Source organism: Dermacentor variabilis, chromosome 6 (assembly GCF_050947875.1).
Source record: "Dermacentor variabilis isolate Ectoservices chromosome 6, ASM5094787v1, whole genome shotgun sequence".
Lineage (NCBI taxonomy): Eukaryota > Metazoa > Arthropoda > Arachnida > Ixodida > Ixodidae > Dermacentor > Dermacentor variabilis.
Genome location: NC_134573.1, coordinates 110,935,275 through 110,956,041, shown reverse-complemented (window position 1 = coordinate 110,956,041; position 20,767 = coordinate 110,935,275). Strand labels below are relative to the sequence as shown.

Sequence of the window (20,767 nt, the reverse complement as noted above, 5' to 3'; positions counted from 1 at the left end):
ACACACACACACACACACACACACGTGCGCGCGCACCTGAAACGTTAATGAGTAAATCTGTTTAATTGTTTCGTCGACATGGAGATTTGTCGCTCAAGTATATAGCGTGCGCCTCTTCATTTAACTCACATCAAGAGTTCCACGTGCGCTATGTGCTTCAGGCGATTAAAAAAATTTTTTTGAACTAAAGAAAAAAGGAAAGCATGGTACATAGGATTGCCCTAATATATCACCGCGACTTCTTAGCCTTCAGCGCCGAAGCATTAGAGCAGGGGAGTTGGGGCACGGTATGAGGGAAAAATACAGGAACAAACACACAGTATTGCATCAAAAGTTGAGACGCAAACACACGGGTGAACAGAAACAAAAAACAAACATAGACAAGATAACTGTGACCATTGGTCAACGTGCTTGCGTTGTTACAATAAAAACAACATAGCGATGTGCCAAACACAAGGATCAGATTACAAGAGTACAAGGACAGGCAGAGAGGCCTTACCCGACGAGACTGCCAAGGACGGCCCGTACAACGCCACTCCTGTGTAGAGAACCTGCGACGCGGGCATCCAGTTAAGGCCGTATAGTTGGAGAAGTATGGGAGAGGCATTTGCCCTGCAGTGGGCGTAACCAGGATGATGATGATGATGATGATGATGATGATGATGATACGCGTTCGCAAGGTCTTCCGAGCTACGCAATCTGTGCGTATCTCAACGCAGCGCGCACAGCCTTTGTCCCAGCAAAAGAAGCCGCGACTCTGCGCAGCTGGCTTGAGGACGCGTCATCGTCAGCCTCATGTGTGTCCTGCTCGAAAGCTCTGGAAGGGAGCCGAGCTAATTCTTTGGTTTCGGGTTTTGTGGTTACCGCCACAATGCGTGCCTTCCGCTTTCTCTGCGTCCAAATTTGTCTCGCACACTGCACTGCGATACTCGAGATTTTACAATTCGGTTGTTACCTGTCGCCATTTGCGTGGCTTTCTTCCACCTCCTGGTCCTCTGTAAGTTATGACCTACTGCTGCTGCCATTTTGTGGCACCACAAGTACCGCTGCGTAACATACCACGCAGCTGCCCCTATGGAACTCACTGCACCCGGACGATACGATACGATTACGTATGTAACCATGCCGACATACCTATGCCAACCGGTGGTGCCGGTGGTGATACCTATACATATGGAGTCGCTTTATTATAATGGCACCTCCACACGTACTTGAAACATGCAGTGTCTAGAGAAGAAAGACAGCACGCATGTGCGACCTTGCAGAATCGCGAACCAATTTCCAGATAAGCTGTTTCTTTTGAGCTGTTGCAGTAAGAACTTCAGTTGCCTGTAAATAAACCAGGTACTTTAAAACCTTAGCCACCTATGACTTTCCCGTTTGAAACCTTGCCTGCATATAATGCTTTCGAACGGGAGGGTTAAGCAATTTAAACAAAGTTACTAATTTATCCACACACATTTTACTTCGCGAAAACATTTGCCATGATGTTTCTCTTATTTTCCCTCATTTTCACCTGCGTGCAGCTATAATTTTTTAATATAATTTCATAATTTTTTTCGGTGGGGGCACCCAATTGGGGGAACGGAGATGGGGAGGGGGAGGAAGGGGAGTGGGTAAGAAAGGTGCGTAAGCAAGCCTTCAGTGTCGCTATCTGAAAAATAGATAAGAATCTTCGGTTTCCGCTGTAACTATTGTAGTGTATGTTTTGATGATGCCTAGACAACTGTACGGCTCTTCTACATGCAGCGCTGAATGTTCATTTTTGTGTTTTTTATGTTTCCGCTTGTTCCATACATATTTATCGGTTCGTGCGAAAATAAAAACCTTATGTTTAAGGTTGCGCTGCCTATTTGTGTCTGTTTCTTTCTACGTCCTCGTTCAGTCGCGCTTACACATTCCATCATGGATTTTAGCCAACTAGTCCACAAACAACTAGTCACCGAACGTACGCTTGAGAGCAGCACGATACCACTGCGCAAGCGCTCCGTCACGTGGCTTTTTTCATATTTCGCGGGCTTTCTTTGCAAGATTACAAAGACGGCGCCGAATAAAACAACAAACGAAGAAGGGGGACACGAGACAGCACGTAGGCGCACGTTTTGATCCTTGACAGCAGCTATATATTACTATGTCAAGAAATAAAACACTCAGTTGTTAGTGCGCCTACGTGCTGTCTCGTGTCCCCCTTCTTCGTGTGTTGTTTTATTCGGCGCCGTCTTTGTTATCATGCTTAACCAACTAGCCCGCCAACACATGCTCAGTTTCTTTGCAACCCGGAAAAAAGGTCTACGTGAGACGTATCGTTAAGGAAACTCAATCGGTGTTTTCTGAAGATGCTCTACAAATCTGCGTATCATTCATATTTAAAACAGCGCCAAAAATACGGACAAGGCAGGACACAAGACGAGCGCTGTCCAACAATATTTTTATTGAACCCTGCGCAAATGTATACAATTCGCAAAGGGCATAAAGAGAGTGAAAGAAGGACACAGGACAGCGCTGGTCCTGTGTCCTCCCTTGTCCGTGTTTTTTGGCGCTGTTTTAAATATGAGTGATCCGTACCAACTAGCTCGCATCCAAACCCTTCTGAGTCTGCGTATCATACTTGGGGTCCTCAGCCAATTGATAATTAAGAAAGTTTGGCACTTAATCTTAATGAATTAGTGAGTTGTGAGGAAAAAAAATGAGTTACTATAGGCTATTGCGAATAGTATGCGTTCGGTTCAATTCGCTTCCGACGCGCCTTTCATTCTTAAATTCTTGGCTCATGTTATGTGGGACACCCTGCATAGATAACACCTATCAGGGTGGGCAATGCAGCAGCAGCAGCAGCTTCAGCATCTTCTCTAAACGCTTCTTCGTGCTTGCACAGCTCCTGGATTTCTTCGGTGGTCGTGCCGTTCGTCTCCGGGGCATGGCTGACCCTGCACCGGTCGAACACGTGGTGGTTACCGGCAATACGTCACGGTTCAGCCCTATCGTGCAGGCGTATTATCGGCGTGAATTTCCTGCCCGCGTTCTTCCTTCTCTGGTGATTATGCGCACTGCCGTGGATGCTCCCAGCGCAGCAACTCCGACAGGTGACGCCATAAGATCGGTGACGTCAAGCTTCATCAGCATAAAAGCTCCGCCGTATCCAGCGCCCCGGCAGTGGGCAATGGAGCAGCAGCAGCTTCAGCATGTTGCCTAAGCGCTTCTTCTTGCTTGCACAGGTAGGTTACTTGGACGACTCGTACTGTATCCGATCCGATAATAGACTCCCGCCGCTGGTGTGTTGCCCACACAGTTGTTTGCGTAGTAGACTCACGTGCAATTTTTCTTATGTCGTCGATTACCTTAGTCGCCTTATCCTGAGCGGTGACGTTGAGCTTAACCCGGGCCTCATGAGACCGGCGTCTAAAAGTGGAAAACTGACGAATCCCAAGAAAGCGTTCTTGGGGCTCTTGAGTCGTTGGCCGAGCTGGCAATGTCTACTTGCAATTACCCTTCTCTTGTGAAGGTTCTTTCTGAATTAGTTGCTTGTGAGAAAAATATGTCACAGTAGATATACGAAATCAAAAGCGCTGTGAATACGCGTTTCGATGCCTTGGAATTGCGTGCGGCTGCTCTCAAAACCTCATGTTCGAAGGCACTACCTGATCAATACTCTGATCAGCTTCGTTCTGAGGCGGTTTTCCTAAAGCGCGCTGTTGCCGAACTGCCAAATATGATGATCTTGAAAACCGTTCATGGAGAAATAACAATCCTTCGTGGCATACCAGAAGGCACCAACGAGAACCGTGGCACACTGCACTCCAAGGTTGCGAACGTTTTCAACAGGCTTTCCCGATGGAGTCGAAATGCGAGAACACCCGTGTACGGCGTGCCTCATAATCAGAAAGTGGTTTCGGCACGCAAAACTCCACGATTTAATTTTAAGGCTTTCCCTCGACTGTCCGCGTATTGAACGCTTCCATAGGTTAGGCGGAATGCGCCCAGGGCGTTCTCACTCTATCATTTTAAAATTGCTTGTATTCAGCGATAAGCTAGTGATGCGGAAAAACGCTTATAGGCTGACAAATTCTGGCATGAAACTTTCCGAAGATTTTTCGTCCAGAGTGCGTGCAGTACGCTTCGGTTGAGCGGCGGTATAACGGCTCGGTTATTAAAATGAGGTTCGACCATTTATTTACGGATAGCGTTCGTTACAACTGGGACGGTGCCTCAAATATAGTTTAGTCTAAAGAGCTCTTGGTTTTGACTCTAGCGCAGAATTTCCAAATGTTTCATCATCACGTTGACAATCTCATCACTCCGCCACAGATCTTGCGCTTTTGAATGTTAATGCCAGAAACATAACTAACAAATTTCCATGCTTTCTTGCACTAGTTTCTTCATGTTCTTTTAATCGTATATGCATCACAGAAATATGGCTTCATGAACATATTCACGACACAGAATTCACGCCTCCTGGTTACATTGCTGTCCGTTATGAGCGTCAGAACTAGAAAGGCGGTCGTGTTGCTGTACTTTTACGTTCAGACTTTAACATTAATGCTCTACCAGGTCCTCGTAATGCAGAATCGGTTTGGTGCAAGTTACTAGTGCATTAGCAGAATTTAACAATTTGTGCGGTATTTATCGCCCCGCTGATATCCTTAGTGAGTTGTTCGATAATATTTCGCATTTTGTACATGAACATAGCCTCGACAGTTCTAACTTAATTGTTCTTGGGGACTTTAACGTTCCCTGTAGTCACTGACGTTCCCTTACATAATCCGCCACTAGTGCCTCTATTTGTAGAGACTTAATTACGTTTTCTTTACGTTTCTAACCTGATACAATTAGTTGATAAGAATACGTGGCAGAACTCCATGCTTGACTTAGTGTTTATCAGTGACAGTCTTGCTCATTTGGGTTTTTTTTCTAACTATGCAACTATGTAATGTAACTATGTAATGTAACTATGATATCCTGGAAGGAATCTGGGATCATAACGCAATTCTCGTGCACATTAACTGTCCTATCCCACATGAACGCTTTCGCTATTCCACGTTTCACAATTTTAACAAGGCTGATGATACGTCTATCACTGATACTCTGGCAGATAACTTTGACCATTTTTTGTCACTAAGTACCGAATGTCATGTTGACAGTCATTTTGATTGTTTTGAGTCGTTAGTGAAAAGTTGCATCAATAACTACGTTCTATTAAAAACAAGAAATATAAATAATAAACTTCCTTGGATTAACCGAAATATTCTGCACCTGTCACGCCGTGTAGGTAGACTACGTAAATCAAAGCATTCTAATCCTGCGCTTCGCGTTCCTTTTGAAGAAGGCGAGGAGGAACTTCGTACTCGTACTAAAAATGCAAAAGATTTTTATTTTTCGGTGCGGCTCCCTCTAATACTTAAATCTAATCCTCGCAGGTTCTGGACATCAGTTTTACCTAGTGCAACGCGTAGTACCACTTTCAAGATTAACGACGCTATTACTAAAGACCCCACCGTAGTTTCGAATGCTTTTAACTTGTACTTCCAGTCTGTTTTCACCCAGATAAGGATGTAGTTTCAAAGCTTAGTTATGACGTACAAACTAATAAATTAGGTGATATCGTAATAAGTTCTGATGATGGCTTAAACCTAATCTTGAATCTCGACACTAAAAAGTGTACCAGTTCAGATGGTATCCCGAATTCTTTCCTTGTAAGATACTCCCTATGGATAGCCGGTTAGGTTAAACTGGTTAACCTCCCTGCCTTCCTTCTCCACTTTTTCCTTCCTTCCCTCCCTCCCTTCCTTCCTTCCTTCCTTCCTTTCTTCCTTTCTTCCTTCCTTCCTTCCAGAAATTCTTCGACTCTTGTGAAGTACTAACTAAATGTAAAACAGCCAAAGTCCTGCCTTTCTATAAATCAGGTGGTAAACAACTTCTCTCTAACTACAGGCCGATATCTCTCACGCCCCAGTCATGCAAGATGTTCAAGCACATTGTTCACGAACATATAATCGAATTCCTTAACTCTAATGATGTTCTAACATCCGCCTAGCATGGTTTCCGTCGTGGTTATAGCACTGTAACGCAATTAGTCGATTTTGTGTATGATATCGCTTCTAATCTAGACATAAATAATCAAGTTGATGCCATCTTTACTGACTTCTCTAAATTTTTTGACTCTGTGATTCATTCTGAACTACTGGTAAAACTAAACGCCATATTCAATAATCCTTGTCTTGTTTCTTGGATAGCCAGTTTTCTTCGTTATCGCTCACAATTTGTTTAACTCAGTGGACTCAACTCCTGTCGACGTTACGTCAGGCTTTCCTCAGGGATTCGTCTTAGGCCCTTTAATATTTTTAATATACATCAATGATTTACCTCGTGGCACCTTAACTAAAATCAGATTTTATGCAAATGACTGCGTATTATACGACTCAATTAACTGCATTGATCACCACCGCCATCTTGACCAATCCTTTATGTCTTCCTACGCTTGGTGCAAAACGTGGCAAATGAACATAAACTGTAGTAAAACAGTATTGATGTCATTTACCAATAGACCGAGCCCACTTTCATTCGACTATTCTCTGGATGGCATCCAACTTAAATGAATGTCTAAATATAGATAGTTAGGTGCCGTTCTAACAGAACATATTTATTGGTCTAAATATATCTAATATGTAAACGGGGAAGCCTTGAAAATTAGGTTATTTGCGCCGCATTTTAGCTAAGACGCCCCCTCCCACTCGCAATACTAAACTGCTATAATATAAAACGCTGATTCGCCCTGTTCTAGAATATGCATCTGTCGTTTGGTTTCCCTAGAAACAAGGCGAAATAAAGCTCGCTCACTAACGTTCAGCGAAAATCTATCCGTTTCATTTGCCAAAATTACAGCCGGACTTTCTCACCAACACAGGCTCAACAATCTTTGGACACTGAGCCATTAATATCACGTTATCACATTGAAGCCTTAAAACTTTTATATGCAATTAATAACTCCACCTCTGGTCTTTCTGGTTGTAAATATATCAAATTTACTAACTCATGTTGTACCCGTAGCTCCCACGGCTTGAACATAACACCTATTCATCCCCGTACTAACGCATTCAAGTACAGTTTTTTTCCACGTACAATAGAGCTTTGGAATTCACTACCCGGTAACATACGTTCACTGTCACTAAAAGATTTCATAGCTTCCACTGGTAAGCACTTGGCTAACATGTAAAGCGCTTCCTTTTGATCATTCATCTTTTCGTGTTTATGTGCGTTTTTAATGTGTAATGTATAACAATGTATAATGTTCTCACTCCTGCTATAGCTCTATATTAGGCGGCATTATATGTAAATAAATAAATAAATAAATAAATAAAAATTGCAAGGTCCCGGCAGCAACCCGGTTTCTTAGCCTACAGTTGGAGCACGACATTGCGAACAGGCCACGTGCCGCCAGTGGGATAGCAAAAGCGAGAAAAAGTATGTGGCAGTGAGAGAAGGGATGTGATGATAGGCGAAAGCCCAGGAATATGATATCCGAAAAAAATTCACTGACGATTACGATACTCCCTAATGACAAACTTGAGCGCTGCTCTGTATGTGTTTTCATCTCGCGGTATATCGGCTGGCGCGGACAATGTCTCGTGAGGCGCGTTGCAAACGGAGTGAAGTGTGGGGCGACTGCCTCGCTAATTGGAAGATTGTGAGAGGCGGCGCTGGGGTGACGCGTGGGCGCGAATGACAGCAGCTACCGCAGACAGACGTCCGCTCATGCAGCGCTTTGCTACAATAAAAACGACGCGCTACTCTGGCGCCATATCGCAGCCATTGTCGCCGCAAAGCCTGTCTTGCGCTGCACTACACGCTTCTCACGCTTTCGCCATACCCTCCACTTTCGCTTTCTGCCTCATGGTTTCGCTGCAACCTCCTCCTCCGCTTTCCCCCTCGCGCTCTCTTCGCTCTCGCCGTCTGTCTTCTCCCGCTGCGCTCCGCGTTCGCTTTCATCCTACGCTGGGCTCGTTCGCTCGGTTACTAGGAACAGCGCCGACGCTGACGCTCGCCTCAGGAACGGGCGCCTAAAGCAGGAGACACACGGTACGATTCGGCGTCCGATCCGACGGGCGGCGATGCATGCTCCGGCATGCGGCATACGATGATTCGGAGCACACGGTGCGTGCATCCGAATGAGTGAGTGGCGCGTCAGCTCCGCCCAGATCCAGCGCCCCAGCTTGTACGCTCAGGAGGCTTCATAGCCACGTCGAGAAACGCAATGTAAACAAGTCTGCACAACACTGCTTCCCTTTACGCGAACACTGTCAATAAAATCATGCCCTTGCGAGTGACAGAACACTTCACGACGGCGCGTTGTCCACCGACGGCTCCGCTGACAGCCAGCGATGGGGCCGGTAGGCCTACCTAGGCAGACGCCGCGGCCGACGGCGCTTGCGATCCAACCCGAGCTCGTCGGAGAGCGCTTACTTTTGCCAAAGCGATTGCCACTGTAGAGTTAGCTCGCCCATATAAATACAATTGGTTTACTCGACGCAGATGTTGCGAAGGGCAAAGGTGCAAGCCAAGCGAAGCAGCCTCGCTGAGGCGGTCGGTGTGTGCTGTCTGCCTGCGAAATGCCCTCGTGTCGCGGCTCCCGGTCTCCCCAGTAGCTTATAGTACTGGTGTACTGGGCACTGCCTTTGCCGAACAAGCACGCGTTCGAGATAGTTTTACTGAACTGGCAACTATTTCGTGCCAGAAACGAATTGTAGCCGGCAAGAAAAAAAAAAAAAGGAAAGCGAGAAACCGCCAGGGAACGTCAGAGAACGTCACATGCCAGTCATGCTGTCATTGGCTGCGGCCAAACGACGGTGTGGCTGTCGGACGCGTTGGACGATCAAAACCTGCCCGGCTTGTCGCACGCCGGGCGTCCGATCCGACGCTTCGGCACGGCAAAACGCCTCAATTCCGGCTGCCGTTCTGGCTCGTGGGACGCCGGATTGGACATCGAATTGGACCGTGTGCCTCCCACTTCAGAGCTGCGCTCTGAAATTATGTAGGTGCCCATGCAAGCTTTCATACGCGCCTGAAGAATTGGCAACACATTTGGGCTGAAATATAAGTCGAAGGTAGCCGCAATGTAGCCAGGCAGACTGAGGGATCCTATGCCAAATTTTAACGGCCGAACACTCCCGGGAGGGGGGGGGGCACGTTATCGACCGTCTCCTCTAGTCCGGCCGCGGCTGCTAATGGCTTGGCTGAGCGCGGCCGCGCGCGCCATATATATCTTGGAGGTAATCTGCGGTTGGTGCACCCGCCGTGGTTGCTCATTGGCTTTGGTGTTGGGCTGCTGAGCACGGGGTCGTGGGATCGAATCCCGGCCACGGCGGCTGCATTTCGATGGAGGCGAAGGCATCCGTGTACTTTGATTTAGGTGTACGTTAAAGAACCCCAGGTGGTAGAAATTTCCGGAGTCTTCCACTACGGCGTGCCCCATAATCAGAAAGTGGTTTTGGCACGTAAAACCGCAGAATTAATTTTTTTTCAATTTGCGGTTGGTACAAAGGCTAGGCGCGCGGAGGGCTGATGGCTCCGCATGCGCTGTGTTAGCGCGTGCCTAGTTCGCATTGAAGCTAGGGTTGGTAATATTGATGAACGATTATTCGATTAAAGGTATCCCGCAAAACTTTTAACCTTTATTGATGTACACCTTTCATTTATTCGATTAAGCATGTTCGATTAATCGTCTTCTAGAGTTTGACAGGAGTGGCGCGAAAATTTTGAAACCATGCTAGAATGACGGAGCACGAACAGTGACTGTGCGGCTATGGTAGAGCGACTGTCGACTGTTTTTGAGAGTCCCGAGTGATGCTGAGCCGAGTGCTTTCCCGACATGCCGCCCGAAGCCGTGGGCTTTAAAGTCCTCGCAATTCAAGGCACACCTTATAGCAACCCAGTCAGTCATTGATTGTTGCGTCACTCCCTATCCACTAATGACGTCACACAGCATACGGGCCGGTTCGAACAACTGTTGTTCCTTTGAGCAACGTACTCGCTGTATAGCATTTGCAGTGAATTCGATTTTTTTAAAAGGTTTCTTGCCCATGCCACTTCGTTTACGACGTTTTCTTGTTACGTCTAGCGGGTCGTTAGAAATGCTGCATTTATGTTAAAAGGAACAAATGAGTCTTGCACGCACCGTTTGGAGTATGAAGACGCCGGAGGCGACGTTCCTGATCAAGGTAGAGGAGTAGCGTTTTTCCAGGTACTGAAAGAAATAAAAAAGAAAAACGCTTTAAGATAATTTTTTGAACAGATTTTACTGAGGAAAGGAGATAAACGACTAAAGATCATTCGTCGACTATTCTTGCCGCGTGGTTGGTTTCAAATTACTCATGAGTGTGTCATTTAACTTTCTTATTTTCTGACATTTCTTTATACCTAAGTATAGCGTTCAATAGTTTAGTCTTTGCGCTAGACCTGGAGGAGCAAAGTTCAAGCACCGGTACTCTATCAAATTTCGGTTGCCTATGAACTTACGAAGTTCCAGGTGCTGTCGCAGAGTTAAGAGTGAAGTTAATCCTGATTTGACCGTTTGATTTAATCCGTTTGACAGGCATTCTGAGATCAGGAACAGCTGGTTGCCGTCATCCCTCAAGAGAAAAGTGTATAACAGCTGTGTGTTACCAGTACTCACATATGGGGCAGAAACCTGGAGGCTTACGAAAAAGGTTCTACTTAAATTGAGGACGACGCGAACGAGCTATGGAAAGAAGAATGATAGGTGTAACGTTAAGGGATAAGAAAAGAGCAGATTGGGTGAGGAAACAAACGTGAGTTAATGACATCTTAGTTGAAATCGAAAGAAAGAAATGGGCATGGGCAGGACATGTAATGAGGAGGGAAGATAACCGATGGTCATTAAAGGTTACGGACTGGATTCCAAGGGAAGGGAAGCGTAGCAGGGGGCGGCAGAAAGTTAGGTGGGTGGATCAGATTAACAAGTTTGCAGGGACAACATGGCCACAATTAGCACATGACCGGTATAGTTGTAGAAGTATGGGAGCGGCATTTGCCCATCATCAGCCTGGCTACGCCCTTTGGGCGTAGCTAGGCTGCTGCTGCTGCTGCTGCTGCTGCTGCTGCTGCTGCTGCTGCTGCTGCTGCTGCTGCTGCTGCTGCTGCTGCTGATGATGATGATGATGATGATGTTTTGCCCTGCGCTGTTACCGTGGATAAGCACAGCACGGAAGTGCAGTTGATTGACCATTATGAAGAGGCTGTTTATTCTCTTTCCTCCACTACCAAGAACAGGAATTGCGGACGGATTGTCCAGAGTTGAACAAAAGCTGTACTCGTCAGTTAGCCTATTAAATGAGAGAGAGAGAGAGACAGAGAGAGAGAACATAAGGGCTTTTGGTCACTCATCAAGCGAAATGTTAATTAATGTATAGGAACCCGTAAGGGTTTCTTGCTCAACAAAGAAGCCGTATGGGTTCCGAAAGGTCAATTAACTTTTGTCTTGGTCCCTGACAAGAATTATGAACACGGAGCTCGTTTAAACGTGAATTAACACTTGGCTCTGGTCAGTGACCTCTGTGTGCGCTGCAGAGTGCGCAGCGTACCTCGTTGATGCTGGTGAGGTTGAGGCCGTGGTACACCGGAAGGAAAAGGTACGCCGACAGGAGGACGCCGACGGATGTGGCAAACACACCCATCCAGAGCAACGAGCCTCGCATGAACACCTGCGTGGCGGGGCGAAAACAGTGTTCACACTACGTTTATACACGTACAGGAAAATGCAACGGAAATTCTGAGAAGTGTCTGCTAATGCGTAAGCATTCTTTGGCTAGGCTACTACTTCGCTTTTGCTTACTTATTCAGCTAGCTTATGTATGTCTCCTCATCGCTACCAATAATCTACTGCAACGCTACTATAACGATTACATGCGTTAAGTCGACCAATTATGCATCCACTTTGCAGACATAAGGCGTTACGGGACGAACATATCTAGCCGGGGTATTCGCCAAAGAATGATTATGCATTAAAAAAAAAGAATTGTGTTAAGTGGGTTCAGCGACAAGGGCAGGTGACATTCATCTAAGCGGTTAAGCGCAGCCACGTGTCAGCCGACGACCACAGCTGCCACTAAAGTGCCAGAACGCGGAGAATTCCCGTCGGCTGCTGCTGATGCCGGCTTCGGTCCCGGCAGCGGCGGTCACGTTTCGATGGGGGTGAAATGCAGGCAAGCTCCGAATCGGGTCCCGTTCAAGAACCTGCCATTACAGCTACTACATGTGTTACACTAGTAATATTCTAACATGTTTCTATCACGTGCATTGCTTCGCCGTTATGGCGAAACCAATAGTTTCTTTTTAATAGATTTCTAAGGCTGTTACGGCCGCGCGCCTGTTTTCGTCGTTAAGCGTATATTTCTTCAACTATGAGGCTTTTCTTTCGAGGAACCTGTATGGGTTTCCTTTGTAGCAATTGCTACGAACGGGTGGATGTCTGATTTTCCCTTTATTCCTTACTTCTCTCCACCTTGCGGGTTTCCGCAGAACTACTACGTGCAACAACTTCGTCCAAGAATAGGCGCGCGCGCAGAAAATGCATATTTGCGACCTGCTCCGACCTTGTCATTTTTGTCGCCAGCGTCAGCCTACCCTGCATTAATTTGTTATCGACTTACCTACAACCCTCACTCCCTGCTGCCCCATGCATATACCCTGCCATGGGTGTCATAAAGTGTGATGTACAAGGAAGCTTTCATTTGTATACTGACGCTTTGCACGTGGCAGTGGCGCTACACATCGATCCCATGTCTCGGTCTGTTGGTTTGGGAGTTGTGTTCCCTTGACTGTTACGGCGCTGTGTGTGCGTATTCGCCGAAACAAACTCTTCCCTCTGCATGCACTATGTGCACAAGTGTATAGAGGCATATCCCTGCAAAACATCCCGTTGGTGCGCCTCGCCTCTGTGACAAACATTAATAGCATGCGGCCGGAAAAGCGACGCCCAGTAATTGGTTATTGCTCGCACAATTTGGATGGTAGCGACGCCGAGAAGCGCAGCTAGCTAGCGAGCGAACGAGCGAGCGTCTGCGTGTACGTGTGTGCCCGAAGTGTAGCCTTTTCCTTTCTACCCTCTGACGGCGCCGGCTCTGCACCAATGATACCGCACAAGTCGGCCCAGCACCCACGACGTCCGTCCCCTCCCTCTCCTGGGTGAGAGCGTTATCGAGACGCTATAAAATGATGGCGCGCATTGCAAGCATTAAGCATCGAGCGTTCGCCTTCGTTCGTCTTTACGAGTGTCTTATCGAGCTGACCGCTCTTTACGTAGCGAGGCAATTAAAGCGGTCGCTGTTTGTTACTCCGCCTCGTCTTTGGCTGGGCCGTCTCCGCTGATGGCCAAGCTCCAAATCGCTGGGCCAGCGGTGTACCCCTAGGGACTCGTGAGCCCCTTTGCAACACTGTTCATGAGCCAGGGAGTAGCCGGTGCTGTATTCGCGCACGAACATCTACTCGTTATCATTTCAGTAAACAGAGATAGAAAAAATAAAAGAAGAAATGCGTTCACCTGAAGTATTTCTTTTACGCGCACATTTAATAGTTGAGTGTCTACTCTCCGGGCAACCGGGAGAATTTCTGAAGCGAATTTCTGAAGCGAATTTCTCCCGGCACTTACCTCCTATTGGCTCTCTGAAGGTTAGGTTAGGTTTAGGGCACACCTGCAGGCAGTTTCTCCCGGCAGTTTGACAGGCCACTACCGAGCGCCAACAAGAGGCGAGTGCCGGGAAATTAGACGCTATCTTAATCATTAGTTCACTTTACTCAATCAACGCACTGCATGAAGAAATACACAAATTGAAAACATAATGAAGTGGCGATAGGCCGAGACATACTATAGCTGACGCAGTAAGCGTTAACAATAGCGGTCGCCGAGAAATATCTGAAAAGAAGAGGATGTTCTGGACTCATAGGAGAATGCTCAGTGAAAAGAATTCTCGAATGATTACGATACTCCCTAATGCGAAATTTCAGCGCAGCACTCTACGTCTTTTCATTCGTGATATATTGGCTGGCCCGGACAATATGTCTCGTGTATAGCACGTTGCAAACAGAGCGAAGTGTGGGGCGACTGCCTCGCTAATCGGGAGATCGAGCGAGGCATCGCATGGGTGACGTGTAGGTTCGATTCACAGCAGCCGCCGCAGACAGACCTCCACTCATGCAGCGCTTTGTTTCCGCCAGACGACGCATGCTATTCTGGCGTCATATCGTACCCATCGCCGCCGTACAGCCCGTCTCGCGCGGCAGTACGCTTTTCTTCTCACGCTTTCGTTCCGCCAACGACGTGAGCGGCCCTTCGTCGCGGAAGTCGTGCCACCAATGTCAGCGGCGACAACACCCAAGGGACCGTCACGTCGAGCCTAACTCGTAGCCGCTCGCCATCTCCCCTTGCAGGAGCTGTGGTTCATGTCCCACACGCAGGTACCACTACTGGCCTATGCGGCAGACGGCGCGGACGAGAGTAGCCCTCCCCACCTCACGGCACCCGGCCCTCCCCCTCCCCCCCTGGAAGCGCAGATGAGATCGCCCACGTGGCTGCGGATGTCGTGACCACCGGCAACTCAGCGCATGCTCAGGCCGTCTCGCCTTCGCTCATCCTCCGCTTTCCACCTCATCGTCCCGCTGCACCCTCCTTCTGCACTTTCTTCCTCCTCTTTTCGCTATGGCCTTTCTTTCATCTACCGCTGCGCTCCATGTTCGCTTTCATTCTTCGGGCAGCTCGTTCTCTCGGATACACCGACGCCGCCGACGCTCGCCGTAGGAACGGGCTATTTAGAGCTGCGCTCTAAAAAAGAATAAGCGCGAGAATGCACCGTTTATTCTCGCAATTCCAGTTAAAAGGACAGTGAAAAGGTGAAAGAACTAGGAATGAATCCGCTCGCAGTATAATTCGGTCGCCTGCTATGCGCGATCGTCCGACAGAGCACTTGCGATGGGGAGAATCGACAAAGCGGCATATGCCGTGCCCGTGTAAGGTCAAGGCGACAGCTGGCACAGTAAGAGAAAACCGGCTACCTGCCACTTGGCCAGGAAAATTGGCCAGGTGGCTACCCTAGCCCAACGCCGTAGCCGCTGCGCTACCGCTGCGGTTCATATCCCACAATCAGTCTTCGGATTGTGGATTCGCTGCATCCGTCTACGAGTCTCACGGATTCATCGACTCGTCCGGCACGGCAGCCTATAGCTAAACTGGTCTCTCTCACCTGGGCAGGCAGGCCGAGCACGTTGACGGCCGAGAAGAAGCTGGCCATCATGGACAGGGAGACGGGCAGCCAACCTAGCTGTCCGCGGGCGGTGAGAAAGTGGCGACTGCTCTGGCGGCGCCGGTCCTGCCACGCCACCCAGACGCCGATGGACATGGACAGCGCCAGCAGGGTCGCCAGCACCGCGTAGTCTACCACCGTGAATCCACCGCTTGCCATGACCACTTCTCAGTCAGCGTCTCGCGGACCTTCCTACAAAAGTGCGCGGGTGTGCGCTAGCGTTTTTGTTTTTCTACACAGGTGCGACGACGAACAAAAGCAACAACAAAAAGAAATTGGCTCGTGATTCGAGGCGTATTACGGACACCACGCAATGGAACCATCATATGTTGGCCATGATAAAAGAGCACTTGTTGACGCGAGAGGAACGAGCCATAGCTGGCAATATAACCGCGGTAGGGGCCAAAAAAGAAAAGGGGACAAAGAAAATACCGAAGCTAAGGTAGGGGAGAAAAAGAGTGAATCAGCGCTGCGTTATACGGTGCGCTAAGCCACACGCCGGGGTGGCTTAGCGCCTATGGTGTTGCGCTGCTAAGCATACGAGGTCGCGGGATGAAACCCCGGCCTCGGCGGCCGCATTTCCGTGGAGGCGAAATGCAAAAAAAAAAAAAAAAAAACACGCCCGTGTCCCATGCGTTGGGGGCACGTTAAAGATCCCTTGGTGATCAAAGTTATTCCCGAGTCCCCCACTACGGCGTGCCTCACAATCAAGTCGTGGTTTCGGCACGTAAAAGCCCAGAATTCAATTCAATAGTACCTAGTTATTACCGAATCGAGTACGAATCAAATAATGCGAGAATCGAATAACGAAAAGTTTTCGACTAAAAACAGTCATTCTTACCATGAATATGGCATACTGGTATATTCACAATGTTAGCAAGTGTCTGTCATAACAGTGTAGGTTATGAAGCGCTGTTTATTAAATGTCTGAACTGAGCTTTGAAAACAAATGGGCAGTTTGTTCGCGTACCCATAATTCTTCGGAGAGCGTGAACAAACGATGCTCAGAAAAAAAAAAAAGGCTCTCGCTCAATGAGCTTTGTATATAGCGTGCTCCATTACCAAACTTCAAGTATTTTAAGCCTAGTATGGCTGCCGGAATGAAATTTGTGCCACTTTTGCTTCAATTTTATGTTTTACTGCGCACATTGTAGGAAATAACATTCGAAAAATACTCGAAAAATATTCGTATGTGCGAGTACTGACAATTCGCTTCGAAGTCCGAATTGAGTCGTGCATTATTCGATTCGTTATTCAAAATTTTCGAATATTCGCCCGCCCAACATTCATATGTTGCCCACATTATGAGCAGAAAATCTGCGCAAATATGTCTGTGTGCCGAACCCGGACTTCTACGAGCCATGACAAGGAGGCGTCTCGATCGAGCGCAGAAGACGTCTGGAGGCAGCCGTATAGGGTTTTGGCTAGAGGCATCGAGTGTACGCGGATTAAAAAAAAAAGATAAAAAAAGAAGAAGATAAGGACGTGCTTTATCGCCGACGCACGTGCACAGAGTGAGCCTGTCGGTATCACCTAATTACGACTCACTCGGCGGAGGAGTGCCAGATAAACTCTTGCAGCGGCGTCTAATATGCTCTTGCTTTTTTTTTTGTCGCACGCTACGAAGCAGAGCAATGTGTTCATGAGTGAAGTAGACATCTCTAATTATAACCCACTTCCTGCGTTCAAAAGCGGGCGTGTTTTCTTTAACGCTCTCCGAGGTTTTCGCGATCGTCAAAGTAGAAAGCGAAAATTATCGCCCGCTATCGATGGTTTGAAACGCCGCTTTCAAGATTTTCCGCGCCGCTCACGGAAGCTCTGCGCCATAGGACATGAAGGAGGAGAACAATATTTTTATTTTCTAAGCAGTTTGCTTTTTTTTCCGTCAGGCAGTGATCTCTTAACGCGCTCCGAAGTTTCGTGATTGTCAAAGTAGAAAGCAAAAAGTGGCCGCCTCTGAGTGTGGCGCGCTGTTCGAAAGATCACAGATCTTGAGATCCCGCTGAGTCTGCGACTGATCTTATCGATGGATCGAGGAGCCTGAGCCTGTCTGAGGATCAGAGCGGCTTCTCTGAGAGCGACGACCACGCAAACCAACCCGGAACATTGGCGGCCGCAGCCCGGCAGGCTCAACTGTAGTGCTTGCAGTTAAATTTTTGTAGTTCAATACCTGTTAACTGAAAAATTTAGATTTTTTTTTCGGAGATAGTGCCTATTAGGCGGCAATAAATTTTGTATACCTCATAATTTTTGTGACATTATTTCTTAGTAAATACAAGCATGTCTTTAGCAACTTTGTTCAATTTTATTCCATAATCTTGATTCTGACGATTTATATCTTTTTATGACATACATCTCATTGCTAAAACTTTTATGTGTGAAAAGTGCATTCTTCTTCTGTTTGTTTATGTATGTCGTAAAATATTGAGTGCTGTAGTTCCTTCAGAAAGAAATACCTGGCGTAACTTACAGAAAACACTTATTTTCCCCATGGTAGGGAAAGAGTTTAATTTAATCGCCTGCATTGCTAACAGGTATACTATCGATTCAATGGACAACGGTCTACATGAGTGAATTATATATTTCTCCCCCCCCCCCTTTTTTTTTCAACTCAAATCAAATCAAGTTTATTCATTACAAAAAAGGAAACGGATACATTTTTGTTTTACAGACGAGGGTCCCAAAGTCGAAGGCTGTTACCGGGACCCTCGATACAGTAGCACCTTACCTTTATAAATTAAATTCATTCTACTTTGTCGCCAGCTGTCTGGTATTCGTCTACATTTTAAAGTTTTCCCATGGCTTTCAACAGAGCTTCTTTACTTTTCGGTCCTAGTTCATTTAATCAGCTTAGCGGGAATCCCGTCTAAACCTGCAGCTGTGCGCTCAGGAATTTTCTCTTCGGCTTTCTTCCAGTTGAAATTTGTCAGGACTAGCTCCTTTTCTATCTGGTTCTCATCCATGTCCTCTCTTTTCTCAAGAACCACCTCGTCATTTACTTGAAATCATTCGGCGGTCCTTTCTCGGATGTAATTTAATGCCGCGTCCCCTTCCAGTTTGTTTCCATCTTCGGCTAGGATTAGTAAAGACAAGGCCCAGAAGACCAGGACTCAGGGAGAAGAACACAAACGACAGGACCGGCGCCACTCACAACTAAGTTTATTTCCGCAACAAGCCTGCCTTATGTAGGTTAATCAAGCCGAGTCGCACTCGAAACTTTAGAAGTAAAATACAGCAATCTATTGACAACTCAGACATCATATCTGGCACAAAATATCAAATGACCAAACAAGAACCACACGTGGAGCAGCACGGGAAGCAATTCATCGAGTATAGTATTTTCCAAGCCAACGGGAGCGAAAAACGAGACATGAAAAGTACCGTCTACGCTTCACTATCAAACTATCCACAACATAACACACTTCAAACGCCTAAGGCCCAGTCAGTGATAAAACCCGCACGACTATGGGAATAATGATCAACGAATAACACGGAAAAAAACATGAATAAAGGCGTCTAAGTACAGCGTCTGCATCAAAACTAAGATCTCTAATAGTCACTCACCCAAAAAATTGATAAAACATGTGACCGCGCGCAAAATGAACCATATGACAAACAATGAAATGGACAGAACAGGTGAACAACTGTTCTGTCCATGTCTGCGTGCGGCGTTTAGTCTGAAAACGGGGCGGATGCATTGGCAAAGATCACTATCCCCCTTCCCCTAAATTCAATTAAATTTAGTTAATTGGGCTGCTGACAGCGATAATTATCATCTCATTTTGTGTCCCCCTGGCCACATAACTTATTTGCACCGGTAGTCTTCGCGTGCCTCCCACTGCCTCATTTTAAGAAAACCATAAAGCTCAATTTTGAACACCCGGTACTGAGTGTCCCAGCTAACTTTAGTCAAGAGTTAGCTGTCGAGCGCCCAGTCGCGCGGCATTTTTGCGCGTATTCGCAGGCTTCTTTCAGGCCCGAAAAAACACTTCTATGTAGCACGTGTTCAGCAAGAGAAAGCTGTATCGGGAATTTTTTCATGTGGCTCTACAATTTTCTCATTGACACTTTTCATCTAATTATAATATTTGAGAACTTGATTAAATAAGTAAGACTAATTATCTAATTAGGCGGAATGAAAAAGAAAGAACAATTTGAGTATCTCCAAGTGACGGCAAACAACATTACCTTGATTCTGTCCAGCCACGTGGCATTCGCATATTTTTTAAACTGGCTAAAGCTAGCTGGGACACCCTGCACATCTGCCTCGGTAGAAAATTAGCCACTTAATTTAATTGCCGGAACATTTTCGACACTAATCATATCATGTGACGATGAACATACCCTGCAGCTGCTCACGAGTGTAAGCCGAATGTCGCCCCCTGTCACGTGGTCACTATCGAGCGCAACCTTGTTTCAGTACACATTTGCGAGCTCCCACGCTGTTGCAATGCACATCCTGCGTCGCTATGGCTGTTTGAGAAATACCGTGTATAAATAGGTTCATATCCTCTCTCGATGAAAGTCGTTAAAACAAAGAATCCCTGTAAATAACCTCGGTTTCTTTTTCACGTCGGTCCATTCAGTCCTCTCTTTGTTTGGGTGTACATTAAGGAACGCGATTGGGGCTGCCTTGCGCGGTAATCGGGTCGTGTTACCACGCGATCGGTATGTTATTGTTCGCCTGGTAATTACCGTGAAACCCAGTGTTGCTATGGCACCCACTGAAATACAACATCGTGCCCACGAAGTACTGCGTAGTGCACGTTCTGCGATTGAAAAAAAGGAAAACCTTCACGTATGTATGCCGACCTCAGCAACTGGTGCATCAAAGGCAGCGAAGTTGTGTAAGCGAGTTCTCGCAGCATTCAGAAGTGCTATATATATATATATATATATATATATATATATATATATATGTTTGTTTGTTCACAGCCTCGCTAGATTGTATATCCTATCTCACAAGTAACTTACAGCACTGACGAAGGTATACAGAAGTATTACGCAGAAGTATTACGTCAAACTCTTGCCCTTGCTTGGAGTTGTTAAATTCGACTTCGCCCTGCCATCTGCTAGCCGCCTGGTTCACTCAGATGGTAGAGCGGTTGCCCCGGAAAGGCGGTGGTGCCGGGTTCGAGTTCCGGACCAGGACGAATTTTTGTTCAACTGCGAGGCTTTTCTTTCGAGGAACCTGTATGGGTTTCCTTTGTAGCACTTAGCTACGTTTAGATGGATGTCTCATTTTCCTTTCATTAACAATGGATTTGCAGGCAGTATCATTGTGCGGAGTGATATAGTGAGAGAGCTTTATTTTTGCTTGGTGAAAATTGATTAAATTCTGGAGTTTGACGTGCCAAAACCACGATTTGGTTGTGAGGCACGCCGTAGTGAGGGACTCGATAAATTTGGACCACCTTGGGTTCTTCAACATGCACCTAAATCTAAGTACACGGGTGTTT

The 20,767-nt window shown here is 46.8% G+C and overlaps 1 protein-coding gene across 1 annotated transcript in view; it reads right to left on the bottom strand.

Annotated features, from left to right (window-relative positions):
• LOC142585020 (sodium-coupled monocarboxylate transporter 1-like) overlaps positions 1-20,767 on the bottom strand; it is an 87,290-nt gene that overhangs the window by 44,928 nt on the left and 21,595 nt on the right. The window contains exons 2-5 of the mRNA XM_075695453.1: positions 15,249-15,500; positions 11,595-11,714; positions 10,169-10,237; positions 500-551 (exon numbers count right to left, since the gene is read on the bottom strand). Coding sequence (XP_075551568.1) covers positions 500-551; positions 10,169-10,237; positions 11,595-11,714; positions 15,249-15,467 — 460 coding nt within the window. The 5' untranslated portion in view covers positions 15,468-15,500. The remainder of the gene's footprint in view (positions 1-499; positions 552-10,168; positions 10,238-11,594; positions 11,715-15,248; positions 15,501-20,767) is intronic.